The following is a 10,985-nucleotide window of genomic DNA, read 5'->3' on the forward strand; positions in this document are numbered from 1 at the left end:
TTAAATAACAAGGAAAATCGAACTATACAATTTATTACAAAAAAAAACTCAAAGAGTTTGCATTTCAAAATGAGCGCCTACAAGTCGATAGTTTTCAACTGCAACTCCTATCGATAACTTACGCGCACTGTGAATGGCAAAACGTACCGCCTAGGTCTGCCCTACCAAACAGCTGTTAACATTTTTAGCTGAAAACAAATTGTTCTTTGAACTCCAGACACTTTATATACAAATACCAATACCAAAATGATGGCAATGCCCGATTCCGACTCTGAGGATGAGCTGCCCCCTGGCTGGGAGGAACGTGCCAACGACGATGGTGTCGTTTGCTATGTCAAGCAAGTCTTCAATATGTACAGCTTAAGGAAACGCAATTAAACATATGATTCCCAATTTGCAGTCAACAAACTAAGACGACACAGTGGACGCATCCACGAACTGGACGATCCAAGCGGATTACCGGCGATTTGCCGCTGGGCTGGGAGAAATACTACGACGGGCAAAGTCAACGTTTTATGTTCCACAACAAAGAAACGAAACAGCGCACAAATATTGATCCACGTCTGGCATTTGCTGTCGAGGAGCCGACACTAAATATTAGTCAAGTGCGTCAGCGCTTTGATTCGTGCAGCACCGCGCTGCAGATATTGCATGGCAAAGATTTACACGGCCGTGTGGCGCTCATAACAGGTGCAAACTGTGGCATCGGCTTTGAGACAGCACGTTCCTTAGCTCTACATGGCTGCGATGTCATCTTCGCCTGCCGTAATTCAAGTACAACAGCGGAGGCCATTGAGCGCATAGCACAGGAGCGTCCGGCAGCACGTGCCCGGTGTCGTTCAGTGGCCTTGGATTTGGGTTCATTGCGCGCTGTGCAGCAGTTTGTAGAGGAAATCAAGCAGAGCGTTGTGTGAGTGTGACAACTACAGACTGTTTTCCATATTTTAATATCATAATTTGAATGTTTCAGTCATATCGACTATCTGATATTGAACGCCGGCGTCTTCGCTTTGCCACATACGAAAACTGTCGATGGACTCGAGACAACATTCCAAGTATGCCATTTATCGCATTTCTATTTAACGCTGCAGTTGGAAACACTATTTGACCACCGTACGCGAATTGTCGTAGTCTCATCTGAATCACACAGGTAAGTAGATCTAGTTATATGTCTAAACAGCATTGAAACACCGCTCACTACATGTAAATGGCCGGCACTGTATTTGAATACTAACAGATTCATTCAAAAACAATACTCGAATAGCTACCTAACCACTTGATACTCTTAAATAGCCATTAGTGTATTTCCTGAACTGAGAATATTTTAATGGACTCCACTGTAACAGGTTTAGTTCGTAGAAGCAGCATGCACATAGCATCATAGTACACTAGACATACTGTAAGAACCGCCACTGTATCTGAATGGAATCCACTGCATTCCGCTATGCGCAAATGGTACTAGGGCAATTTAAATGGCTGGCACTGTTGTGCATATAATCCAACTGTATTTGGCAGCATTTGTTTGCAACAAGTTTATTGCACTTATCGCTTGGACTTTGGGCTGGCTCGAGTCTCCGTTTGTTGTTTCTTTGCGTTGGCGTCTATGCAGTTTGTGACTAAACTATAAATAAACGCTTTGCATGCAATTTATACAACAACATACAACAAATGTATGTATGTATGTACATATGTATGCATGTGTGTGAGCTCCCAAATATCTTACATTTAAATAAATAAACTAAAGGGCGCTCAGCATAGCCTTTGCACATACATACATATGTACATATGTATATATGTATTTACATAGAGTATTAAAATATGTATGTAATACTTCTGAATATTTTCTAATCTAAAATTGCTTGTATGATGTCTTGGGCTTCTTTAAATAATGACCTTGCAACATTGGTTTGAAATAATATTTTTTTTGTTACGGCTTAACCTTGACTTCAAGGCGCGACGCAATTGAACTCGGCGTTCAAATCCGATTTATTTACATTTTTATACTGCGCATATATAAACTACGTCATAAGTTTGCCCTAACAAGGGGAAACCTGTAAATAGGAAAATCTTGTTGAAAGTACTTTTAACATTACTAGTTTTTTAAACAGCCTGTTTACATTTTTATATGAACTTCTTCCGGTGTCAAATTGCTGATTTTGGTAAAATGGTAGCGGTGCCCATATAAAATTGTTTACATTTTTATATGTACACATTTACACGCACACACACACATTCATATTCGCTCTAGTGCATGTTCATATCAGCTGAAGCCACATACGTTCAATTCACGTGCTGCGCGCACAAGCACAGTGGTACGCAGCCAGCATTTAACTGCTGTTCAACAGTTTGGTTGCATATAACAGCATCTGGCTACACTGTGTCTGTATACGAATGGGCAGATAAATCAACGAAACTCGCGTGAAGCGACGAATCGACGAACAAAAAGCAATTGAAGTGAAGTTGCTCATTGTTGTTGGAGGTGGTTTTTGCAGCTGCGTTTCTTCAGCTGATTCTGTGTTCGTTACCGCCATCACGTATAACATTTGTTGGCTCTGCGTTTTGGGTATCTTTCTGTCTGTATCTCGTGGAAGCATGCAGCAAAAGTCGCGTGCGCCAATTGTGTACTCACTAAAAGTCATGTATGCCAGCCATTGCACACACACACGCGCACGCACGCAAGCATAGCATATCTATGTATGGGTAGGCTGTTAAATATGTGTCTCTGAGCATATCTGTGCATGGGCTGTCGAATGTGTGTATTTGATGATTAATGTTGAGTTTCTATTGGGGTCAGAACACACAAAGCGATAATGATAGGCGGGCGTTGCATGGCCAGGGCGTCAAGATTTGTTTGCTGCTTGGGAAATAAAATTAAGTTAATTAAAATGATTGCTATAAAAACAATTGATAAAGAGACCTCTATGAAGACATTAAATGAATTATAAATAGGCATTATGCTAATCTTTTGTTGAAGTATGTACATCCACGACAAGCTACAAGGTAAAGGGAAAAGAAGCTTATTTTATTTTTGCAGCAGAATCTGTGTATGGATGTACATATGTATGTATGTATGCAGCTAACTGCGTAATTATGTGTGTGCTCTACTAGGGCGGCACAATAAAATAACAAATTCAAAGTCCACAAATTGCGCGCTTTGCTTTGTTACATTTGATATTTCGGCATTTACGAATTGCACATGCGCTACACACTTCTGACTGACAGCAGAATGAAATAAAGTTCAATTTCACGCCGTGCATTGTTGTTGTACAAAGGCTTTGTTGACTTTGTTCTAGGGTTTCATTCACGTGTAGGCGCCTTAGTCACAGTCATGGCCTGAACTTTTGTTCGTGGCTCGAGACTTGCATCTCATTAACGAGCATTGAACGCCGCCGCACAAACAACAGCAGCAACAACAACAACAACAGAAAGAATAACGATAAAGTCAATCAAGACTCGTTTGGGTCCAGCAAAGCGGTGGGTGCAAAGTCCAGAATGTGTTCAACTGGATGATGCCACAATGTTTATGAAAATACAGCAAGCCTTCTATTGAGCAAATATTCGCTTTCATGTTGCCAAAAAAACACGTTCTTAAAGATTTGCATATGTATTTATATACATATGTATATATATATGTACATATAGTTTGTATATGTAAATCATTTTGTTTTGTCTCAAAGCTATCGTTCTGATGTCCAGTTTGTTCGTTAGACTGGAGACTTCACTGTATGCACACAGAGTCGTGAGCCGGCAATGTACAGCAAAATCAAAACAAATATGCAGAAAGCGGGCCACAAACAGTAAACAATTTTTAGAACTGCGCGTCAAAAATAAACTTGAATTCCTTTCTCAATATCGCTGCTCGTCTCCCTCCCCCTGTATAATCTGGAATGATTAACCAATAGGCATATGTAAATACAAATGCATCCCTGTCCCTCCCCTTGCATTTACCGACTAGGGAGTTTGTAATGGCATGCATGTATATAAGGATGTATCTATCCCTGTCTCCCATCCATTTGCAGATTTGCCAATCTGCCAGTGGAGAACCTAACGGTGCAGCATTTGTCACCGCCTGCAGAGAAGTATTGGAGCATGATGGCCTACAACAATGCAAAGCTGTGCAATGTTTTGTTCACTCAGGAGCTGGCGCAAGTGAGTCATGGGCTATAACTGTACAATTGACTCGTGATCAATGACCTAATTTCGCACATGCTTTCTTTTGCAGAGATGGAAGCAACGGGGCATATCTGTTTTTTCTGTGCATCCTGGCAATATGGTTTCGACACAGCTGTCGCGAAATTATTGGTTTTATCGATTGCTGTTTGCCGTGGTACGGCCCTTTACCAAGTCCCTAGTGAGTAGTTGTATTTGGTCTTGGAACTTTCTGTTGTTAATCTTGACAATCCGCAGCAACAAGCGGCTGCCACGAGCATCTACTGCGCCACAGCCAACGAGCTGACAGGGTTGTCAGGATTGTACTTTAATAACTGTTATTTCTGTGAGCCAAGCAAATTGTCCAGGAACGAGGCACTGCAGAAGCAACTGTGGACACTAAGTGAACGACTCATACATGAACTAATGGACCAACCAACATAAAAATAGACTAAATTTGTCATAGTAATCTTTTTAATACTTATTTCTATATATTATAATTCTTTTTTGTTTAGTATACATTTGTTTTGGTGTTTTCTTTTATCTTAATGCTAAACAATTGTTAAAAAAAAAAACCTAACTAAGTGCTAAGGAACAATTATTTGTGTTCCACTGGGACTAGAAATCGGAGACGCGTCCTTTGCGCTCCCAATCACCATAGCGCGTTGGCTCCGGTCCAGCGGGTCCGCCAATTTCGCCTGTGTAGGGATTTGTCTGGTTGGGCCATGGCTTTAGTGGCTCCTTCTCCTGGTAGGGATGACGTGAGAATTCATCCAATTTACCCAGAGGCGTTTTAGCACGCAGTTTCTTCTGGAAGGCGATAAATTTCTCAGAGGTTGTCTTCGGCGGCTTAATCTCGACGACGCTGTCATTGCCACCAACGACGGCTCTGCAGGCGCTGCTCGTCGATAAGTAGCTCACTATTTCAAAATTAACGACAAATATTACAAATTAAATATGCTGCAATTTAAGCACACTAAAATCACACACACACACACACACACCTTGTTTGCTCATCTGCGGCATTGCGCGCAGCGTTTGTTTTGCCATCGACTGCATTTTGGTATTGTTTTTATTTTTTAAGTTCAAGTTTTGATCTGTTCTTATTTACAGTTATTCGAAGTACCGGTAACTGAGTTTAACTTTGTTGTTGTTGCGGTTGTAATTGAATATCGCACTGATGTTGACACTTGCTCGGCTTGTGAACGTTTGTGGCAACTGAACTGTGGCTCGTTGTTTTTATAGCTCCGCGAGACAACGCGTTGCCGTTTTTACTTTGTAGCTGATGCTGCTGCGGTTGCGTTGAAAGCCGCACGTTCAGATTTTACTTTTTTCTGTTGTGGTCTGTTACGTATTGTACTGGTATGCCGATATTGATAGCAGAAGAGTTATCGAAAATACGTGACGATAAACAGATTGGGCGATTGGTTATAAGCTGTGACGTCACTGCTAGCGGCCATTAGCTGAAATATTCCTAAAAAATTAAAAAATAAAATTAATTATCGAAGAAACATTGTCTCTACAATTAATGAATCAACAAAAACGCTGATTTTATTTTAACTTGAGATAAATGTTTCTATTGCTGTAGTCAAGATTTTAAAGAAATTTCGACGAAATCTTCTCAGCTGCTTATTCGCGTACATATCGCTTCCTTGACAATGTTGGTACATCGATATAATTCGACTCGATACATTTGTATTTTGCTTTGTAAGCAGTTGTCCGCATTGTATTTTAATATTTGTGTATTGTTTCACATTTATTTTAGTTTGTAATGTTGCCGAGGACACCGAAACCTGCACTTTGGAGATTCATCAAGGGTAGCGCCAAGACACTCTTTGTGCTGGAAGCAGTCTGTTTTGCTGCCAGCTACGGTCTCTACTACCGCATGAACACAGACCGAGGTAAGTGCCACATTTAGCTTTACATAAGCTTCCGCCTAAACGTTTACCTGCAGATTTCCGCCGGTACATTAACGAAAAATATCCCTACGCACTTGAGTATTACTATAAAATTGGCGAAATTGTTGGAGACAATAAGGCGCGGGAAACAGACGCAAAATATTGGAGGAGCACAGCGGAAGGATTCAAGAACGAATAAACTGTCATACCGATTACTAATACCCGATTCCCGATGGCGAGCAATCCTTATGTTAAGTCCATAGTGCTACTGCTTGGCTCAGGCGGCATAGGATATGGTCTAATGCTGCTCACTGAGCCGAGTGCCGAGAAGTTGGAGCGCATTAAAGCATCCGGATCACTGAATGCAGACCAACAAAAAAAGACACTGTTCATGCAAAAGCTAAAGGAAGCGGCAACAGATAGCACACCAATATACAGGCAAAGACCAGGTGCAGATAAAAAAGATAACTAGACTAAGTTATTTGTAATTTAATTGTTGTATAACCGAATTTTGTTATAGAAATGCACATTTTAAATAGAATATTGAATATTCGCTAAAACGAAAAATCAAATTTGTACCAAAGTATAACAGATTTCAAGTACCACAATTGGTACATATGAAGACTACTCACAAGTATGCCAAAAATATCTTTGTCTATTTGTACTCTTCGTTAGACAACATTTGTTTGTTAACGTCTCTTAAATATTACATTTTGATACCAGATATATAATTATTAAAAGATACGTATGTATACTGAAATCACTGCTGAAATATAACATATTTTGTTGCATTTGTTTTTCTCATCGCTAATACAATAACATCGTTTCTTTGCTTACAATACTAATCGATATAAGATTTCATACTCAAATTCGATATGCTAATATGCTACTTCGGCGTTTGGCATCACTATCGATATATTAATAGGTTTGAACAGCGACACTTCGCCACTCTGCTGAAATAGAAAGAAAGAGATTAATTATTATACAGGATGTCCACTGACAATATACCCTTGTTAGATGTTAACGGCCCATCTGCGATGCAGTTCGGTGCTAGTAAGGAGTTTCAACGACACACCGAACAGCAGGATTTAGATAGTGCATTTCTGGGCTATGAAAAGCGACCGTGGATGCAGGGGAAAACTAAACCGAACGTCCAAAGGGAACGTGAGGCCATATTGACCCTATTTGCCAAATCCAAACAGGATTATGTAAACGCCAATCATGTGGACAAACTTCTCGAGGATCACATTAGCTTTCGCGACTTGGCCTCACTCTCCAATGAAGACCTGGAGATGTTTGGGTTTTCTACGAAAAAGGAGCGCGAAGAGTGTCTCAAAATGTTTGCAGTGCTGCCGAATCAGGATCCCAGCTATGAATCTTTATGCCAATCGAAGGCCGCGCAAAAATATAATAATCAAATTGTTGGCAATGCGGCTAATCATCTAATGTACCTGCGCTCGTCCTTGGCAGCCACGAATTACAAATTGCAGGTACTGCCACCAGAGGATTTGATAGTGGGCGACAAACGCTATGCGAGTCGCTTTGCACTGGAGGCCTTGAACAGTGTGCAAACCATTTCGGACGAGCTAAACAAGGATCTACGTAAACTGCAGCAGCTACAGATTTCTGAAAGTCGCAAACAAATTGAGGAACAGGCGAGGGACTCACCCTCCAAGGAGGTGAGCGATTTAAAGGTGTGCAAATCTTATACAATATTAATCATATTCATATATACATTCACTATATAGCATAATCTAAAGCTTCTCTACTTTGCGGCAATTGCTTTGGGCACGGCTGGCGCCTGGTTCTGGTGGTGGTCGAAACGCAGTTACAGTCCAAACCTAGACAATATTTCAGTTAAGATCTAATACATTCCATATTTTAGATATATAGGGTCGTTTGTAGACCTTGTTATCAGAACTGCCTCGCATATAGATTACATGAGATGCATTTTGTATTTTACAGAGTATTATCTGTGCTCGAAGTTTGTAGTTTGTAAGTTTATTCCATTTGAAACGATAAACCATTCATGTTCCCAATTTTAGTTATATACAAATGCTTTCTTTAACAAGCATGCCCCATTCAAAGACTTTGGAATCTCTTAGCATATAATTACGCTATTTAGTATATATACTATTACATTTACTTACAACATATATAGAAATATAGTCTACAAAATGTGTGATCCGAGGTTGGACAGACAAACAGACTTCTGTCTTATATTCATTATTAAATAAGTATTCAAGTAATTTACAATTCGAATGATAATAAAGAAGTTGAAACCATCTTGCTTTTTAAGTAGATCCTACGTATTAAAAAATCATGCTACAATAAATTCATTATTTAATGTACAAAATAACATTTTCAGATTTACTAATATTTAGTTTACAAACTATCATACATGTACTGTTGTTCTATGGTTTAACCTCCTCGGCAAGCAGCAGAAACACCAAGTTCACATAGGCATCAACATGCTCTGGAAACTCCCACTTCGTAGTATGGGCAATTAGTTGAGCTCTACTTGTGGAGTGGGCTATATTACCTAGAACCAAGTACAAAATATGTATGAGTGGAGAGGCTTGTGGTGTCTGTGGTCTGCTCTAGTGTAGTGATAGTGCTATTGGCTGGAGTACATTTCAGAATTTAGCTCTACTTACGCATCACATGCTGTTTTACCATCGATTCCTGTCTGTAACGCTTTACCAGTTCCTCGGTGAAGGACACAAACTCTGTCAACTTCCAAGTTCTATAAAATATCACATTTGATGTAATGCCCGCTAGCAAAGTCAATCCACGCAGTTGTCGCAAAATCTCACGCGTGTTTGTAAATATATCAACAAATATCGACGTAATAATGGCCAATTTGTCGCAGCTCATATGCAGATCCTCTGGAAAATAGCCGTTATCTGCATTATCGTAGCAACGCGTCTTTCGCGCCTCAATCGCGTAGCAGAGGGACGTGCCCCGCTGTTGAGCCATTTGCCATTTGGCATAATTAGCCTGCAGGTTAGCTACCAGCCCTTGCAGCTTAGCCTTACAGCTGGCCAAGTTGGCGTCGTGCTTAATCGCCGGTGACTGCACGCGCTGGCTGTCAACAACTAAAGAACAGAGAGGAAATCAGTATATATGTGCTCTCTTTTATTGTGTTATAATTACTTACAACGCACTGGCGTTAAAGACTTATTCAATTGGTCCATTTATATTGCAAATAACTTGAGCAAACCAATTAATTTTTGAATCAAATAAAAACATGCCCAGAATTTAAAGAAAAATAATAGAAATAAACAATAAGCCAACCAGCTGACATCTATCGACTAGCCGATGAAAGAGCTACCGATTACAAAATTTGGCGAGTACATATCGCACATATTAAATATCAACTGCTGACTGACTGGTTCCGTGCCGTGTTCGTGCTAAAGACTACCCCAACAATCGATAGCTATCGGCGCCTGAAAGCTCACGCACACACTTACTCAAAGTGTCAAAAAAGTGCCGGTAATCATTTTCAGACATTTCCAAAATACATTCAGTCGAAGTAACTACGTAAAGCGCTACAACTAAATACAATTTTCTTGAAAACAAAATGTCGACCTGGACACCATTGGAATCCAACCCGGAGGTAATAAACTAACTTTACTTTACTGTTTAGAAATTGTTTTCATTTGCCATCTGCCGTTGCAACGCACTTCTGTGAATTTGATTTGCAATTTGTCATATTAAAAGAGACGCCATGTTGATTGCTCGTAACCCATTCCCAGGTACTGACCAAATACATACACAAGCTGGGTGTGTCGCCATCCTGGTCAATCACTGACGTCATCGGCCTGGATGAGGAGTTATTGGCAATGCTGCCCCAGCCCGTCAAGGCTCTCATTTTGCTGTTCCCCATCAGCGATGCAGTTAGTACGAGTTACAATTGTTGATTTACATTTACTGATGTCTAGTCTCCGTAGTATGAAAAGCACCGTGCCGAGGAGCATGAGCGCATCAAGTCGGCAGCTGAACCTCTGAAGACCCCAGCTGATCTCTTTTATATGCGTCAATTTACACACAATGCCTGCGGCACCGTTGCCCTCATCCACAGCGTGGCCAACAACAAGGAGTGGGTGCCCAATGATATCATCTCGCAAGTCTATGTAAACTACATATATGTATCTCTCTCTTAGCATTGACATTGGCGATGGCGTCCTAAAGAACTTTTTGAAGAGCTGCGCCAATATGTCGCCCGATGAGCGCGGTCAGGCTTTGGAGAAGGACAAGGCCTTCACCGAGGATCATCAAATGTTGGCGCAGGAGGGCCAAACCGATGCTGGCAACTACGACACAGTCATCCATCACTTCATTTCACTCGTCAATATCGACAACACACTCTACGAGCTAGATGGACGCAAGTCGTATCCCATCAATCACGGCAAGACCTCGGATGAGACATTCTTGCCAGATGCTGCTAGGGTGTGCAAGGAGTTCATGGCCCGTGATCCGGATGACATGCGCTTCACTGTCTTGGCTCTAACTGCTACGCAGGAATAGAGAGCGAGGGAAAGAGGGAGTCTCATCAAATATTTATATATGATCTCCGATCAAATACATGAACCATAACTAAACCTATTTTAACCCATTGTAAGGCCACGCAGTAAAACCTCTGCTGGTCATGTTTGCTGGCCATAAACAAAATTTATATATATTATATGATCTCTGATCGAATGCATAACATATTCATATTCTAACCCATTTGTGAGGCCAAGCAAGAGAAGTTCTGCTGGTTATTAAAACAAAATTTTGTCATGCATATTTAACCAAAAATGTATTTGAAATATTTGTAAAACCTTTAATTCGGCCTGGCCTGGTCATTAAACGAATAACCAAAGTTTATTCATATTACTGTTGGCAGACAACTGTCCATCACTCGTAGACTTCACTGTGGTGGTTCAATCACTA

At 40.6% G+C, this 10,985-nt stretch overlaps 7 protein-coding genes across 8 annotated transcripts; 5 read left to right on the forward strand and 2 right to left on the reverse strand.

Annotated features, from left to right (window-relative positions):
• The first annotated feature begins 124 nt into the window (after positions 1-124).
• Positions 125-4,668, forward strand: Wwox (WW domain-containing oxidoreductase). Its single transcript, XM_018003785.2, has 6 exons — positions 125-338; positions 401-910; positions 971-1,150; positions 4,020-4,149; positions 4,223-4,351; positions 4,408-4,668. The coding sequence occupies exons 1-6, from the start codon at positions 247-249 to the stop codon at positions 4,591-4,593; spliced, it is 1,227 nt and encodes a 408-aa protein (XP_017859274.1). The 5' UTR covers positions 125-246; the 3' UTR covers positions 4,594-4,668.
• LOC108611267 (protein CEBPZOS) lies at positions 1,021-6,246 on the forward strand. Of its 2 annotated transcripts, none has more exons than XM_089466081.1 (3): positions 1,021-1,150; positions 5,915-6,050; positions 6,104-6,246. In XM_089466081.1, the coding sequence occupies exons 2-3, from the start codon at positions 5,921-5,923 to the stop codon at positions 6,244-6,246; spliced, it is 273 nt and encodes a 90-aa protein (XP_089322207.1). In that variant the 5' UTR covers positions 1,021-1,150; positions 5,915-5,920. The 2 variants fall into 2 exon arrangements, with proteins under 2 accessions (XP_089322207.1, XP_089322206.1); XM_089466080.1 differs by lacking the exon at positions 1,021-1,150 and adding an exon at positions 5,710-5,856.
• Sirup (Starvation-upregulated protein) lies at positions 4,606-5,533 on the reverse strand. The gene is made up of 2 exons (XM_018003793.2): positions 5,154-5,533; positions 4,606-5,069 (listed from the first exon to the last, which is right to left on the reverse strand). The coding sequence occupies exons 1-2, from the start codon at positions 5,206-5,208 to the stop codon at positions 4,768-4,770; spliced, it is 357 nt and encodes a 118-aa protein (XP_017859282.1). The 5' UTR covers positions 5,209-5,533; the 3' UTR covers positions 4,606-4,767.
• A 33-nt stretch (positions 6,247-6,279) lies between the features above and the next one.
• On the forward strand, positions 6,280-6,828 carry LOC108611268 (uncharacterized). The gene has a single exon (XM_018003796.2). The coding sequence runs from the start codon at positions 6,280-6,282 to the stop codon at positions 6,517-6,519; it is 240 nt and encodes a 79-aa protein (XP_017859285.1). The 3' UTR covers positions 6,520-6,828.
• A 106-nt stretch (positions 6,829-6,934) lies between these two features.
• Positions 6,935-8,332, forward strand: daed (daedalus). Its single transcript, XM_018003789.2, has 2 exons — positions 6,935-7,726; positions 7,796-8,332. Exons 1-2 carry the CDS (start codon positions 7,037-7,039, stop codon positions 7,913-7,915), a joined length of 810 nt encoding a protein of 269 aa, XP_017859278.1. The 5' UTR covers positions 6,935-7,036; the 3' UTR covers positions 7,916-8,332.
• On the reverse strand, positions 7,148-9,413 carry LOC108611264 (uncharacterized). Its single transcript, XM_018003792.2, has 3 exons — positions 9,208-9,413; positions 8,705-9,145; positions 7,148-8,589 (listed from the first exon to the last, which is right to left on the reverse strand). The coding sequence occupies exons 1-3, from the start codon at positions 9,242-9,244 to the stop codon at positions 8,462-8,464; spliced, it is 606 nt and encodes a 201-aa protein (XP_017859281.1). The 5' UTR covers positions 9,245-9,413; the 3' UTR covers positions 7,148-8,461.
• Positions 9,414-9,498: 85 nt separating this feature from the next.
• On the forward strand, positions 9,499-10,919 carry Uch (Ubiquitin carboxyl-terminal hydrolase). Its single transcript, XM_018003791.2, has 4 exons — positions 9,499-9,666; positions 9,806-9,946; positions 10,001-10,149; positions 10,214-10,919. The coding sequence occupies exons 1-4, from the start codon at positions 9,631-9,633 to the stop codon at positions 10,575-10,577; spliced, it is 690 nt and encodes a 229-aa protein (XP_017859280.1). The 5' UTR covers positions 9,499-9,630; the 3' UTR covers positions 10,578-10,919.
• Positions 10,920-10,985: the final 66 nt, after the last annotated feature.

Source organism: Drosophila arizonae, chromosome 3 (genome assembly GCF_054131065.1).
Source record: "Drosophila arizonae isolate 15081-1271.41 chromosome 3, UAZ_ARI_1.0, whole genome shotgun sequence".
NCBI lineage: Eukaryota > Metazoa > Arthropoda > Insecta > Diptera > Drosophilidae > Drosophila > Drosophila arizonae.

Coding starts and splice junctions, on each gene's coding strand:
- Sirup (XM_018003793.2), bottom strand. CDS start 5,208: ATGCAGTCGATGGCAAAACAAACGCTGCGCGCAATGCCGCAGATGAGC. Junction 5,070..5,153: donor GCCGCAGATGAGCAAACAAG/GTGTGTGTGTGT, acceptor ATTTTGAAATAG/TGAGCTACTTATCGACGAGC.
- LOC108611264 (XM_018003792.2), bottom strand. CDS start 9,244: ATGGACCAATTGAATAAGTCTTTAACGCCAGTGCGTT. Junction 9,146..9,207: donor GTCTTTAACGCCAGTGCGTT/GTAAGTAATTAT, acceptor TCTGTTCTTTAG/TTGTTGACAGCCAGCGCGTG. Junction 8,590..8,704: donor GGTAAAACAGCATGTGATGC/GTAAGTAGAGCT, acceptor ACTTGGTTCTAG/GTAATATAGCCCACTCCACA.
- Uch (XM_018003791.2), top strand. CDS start 9,631: ATGTCGACCTGGACACCATTGGAATCCAACCCGGAG. Junction 9,667..9,805: donor CATTGGAATCCAACCCGGAG/GTAATAAACTAA, acceptor ACCCATTCCCAG/GTACTGACCAAATACATACA. Junction 10,150..10,213: donor AGCGTGGCCAACAACAAGGA/GTGGGTGCCCAA, acceptor TCTCTCTCTTAG/CATTGACATTGGCGATGGCG.
- LOC108611267 (XM_089466081.1), top strand. CDS start 5,921: ATGTTGCCGAGGACACCGAAACCTGCACTTTGGAGATTCATCAAGGGT. Junction 6,051..6,103: donor CCGCATGAACACAGACCGAG/GTAAGTGCCACA, acceptor GTTTACCTGCAG/ATTTCCGCCGGTACATTAAC.
- Wwox (XM_018003785.2), top strand. CDS start 247: ATGATGGCAATGCCCGATTCCGACTCTGAGGATGAGCTGCCCCCTGGC. Junction 339..400: donor GGTGTCGTTTGCTATGTCAA/GCAAGTCTTCAA, acceptor CCCAATTTGCAG/TCAACAAACTAAGACGACAC. Junction 911..970: donor GAAATCAAGCAGAGCGTTGT/GTGAGTGTGACA, acceptor TGAATGTTTCAG/TCATATCGACTATCTGATAT.
- LOC108611268 (XM_018003796.2), top strand. CDS start 6,280: ATGGCGAGCAATCCTTATGTTAAGTCCATAGTGCTACTGCTTGGCTCA.
- daed (XM_018003789.2), top strand. CDS start 7,037: ATGTCCACTGACAATATACCCTTGTTAGATGTTAACGGCCCATCTGCG. Junction 7,727..7,795: donor GGGACTCACCCTCCAAGGAG/GTGAGCGATTTA, acceptor TTCACTATATAG/CATAATCTAAAGCTTCTCTA.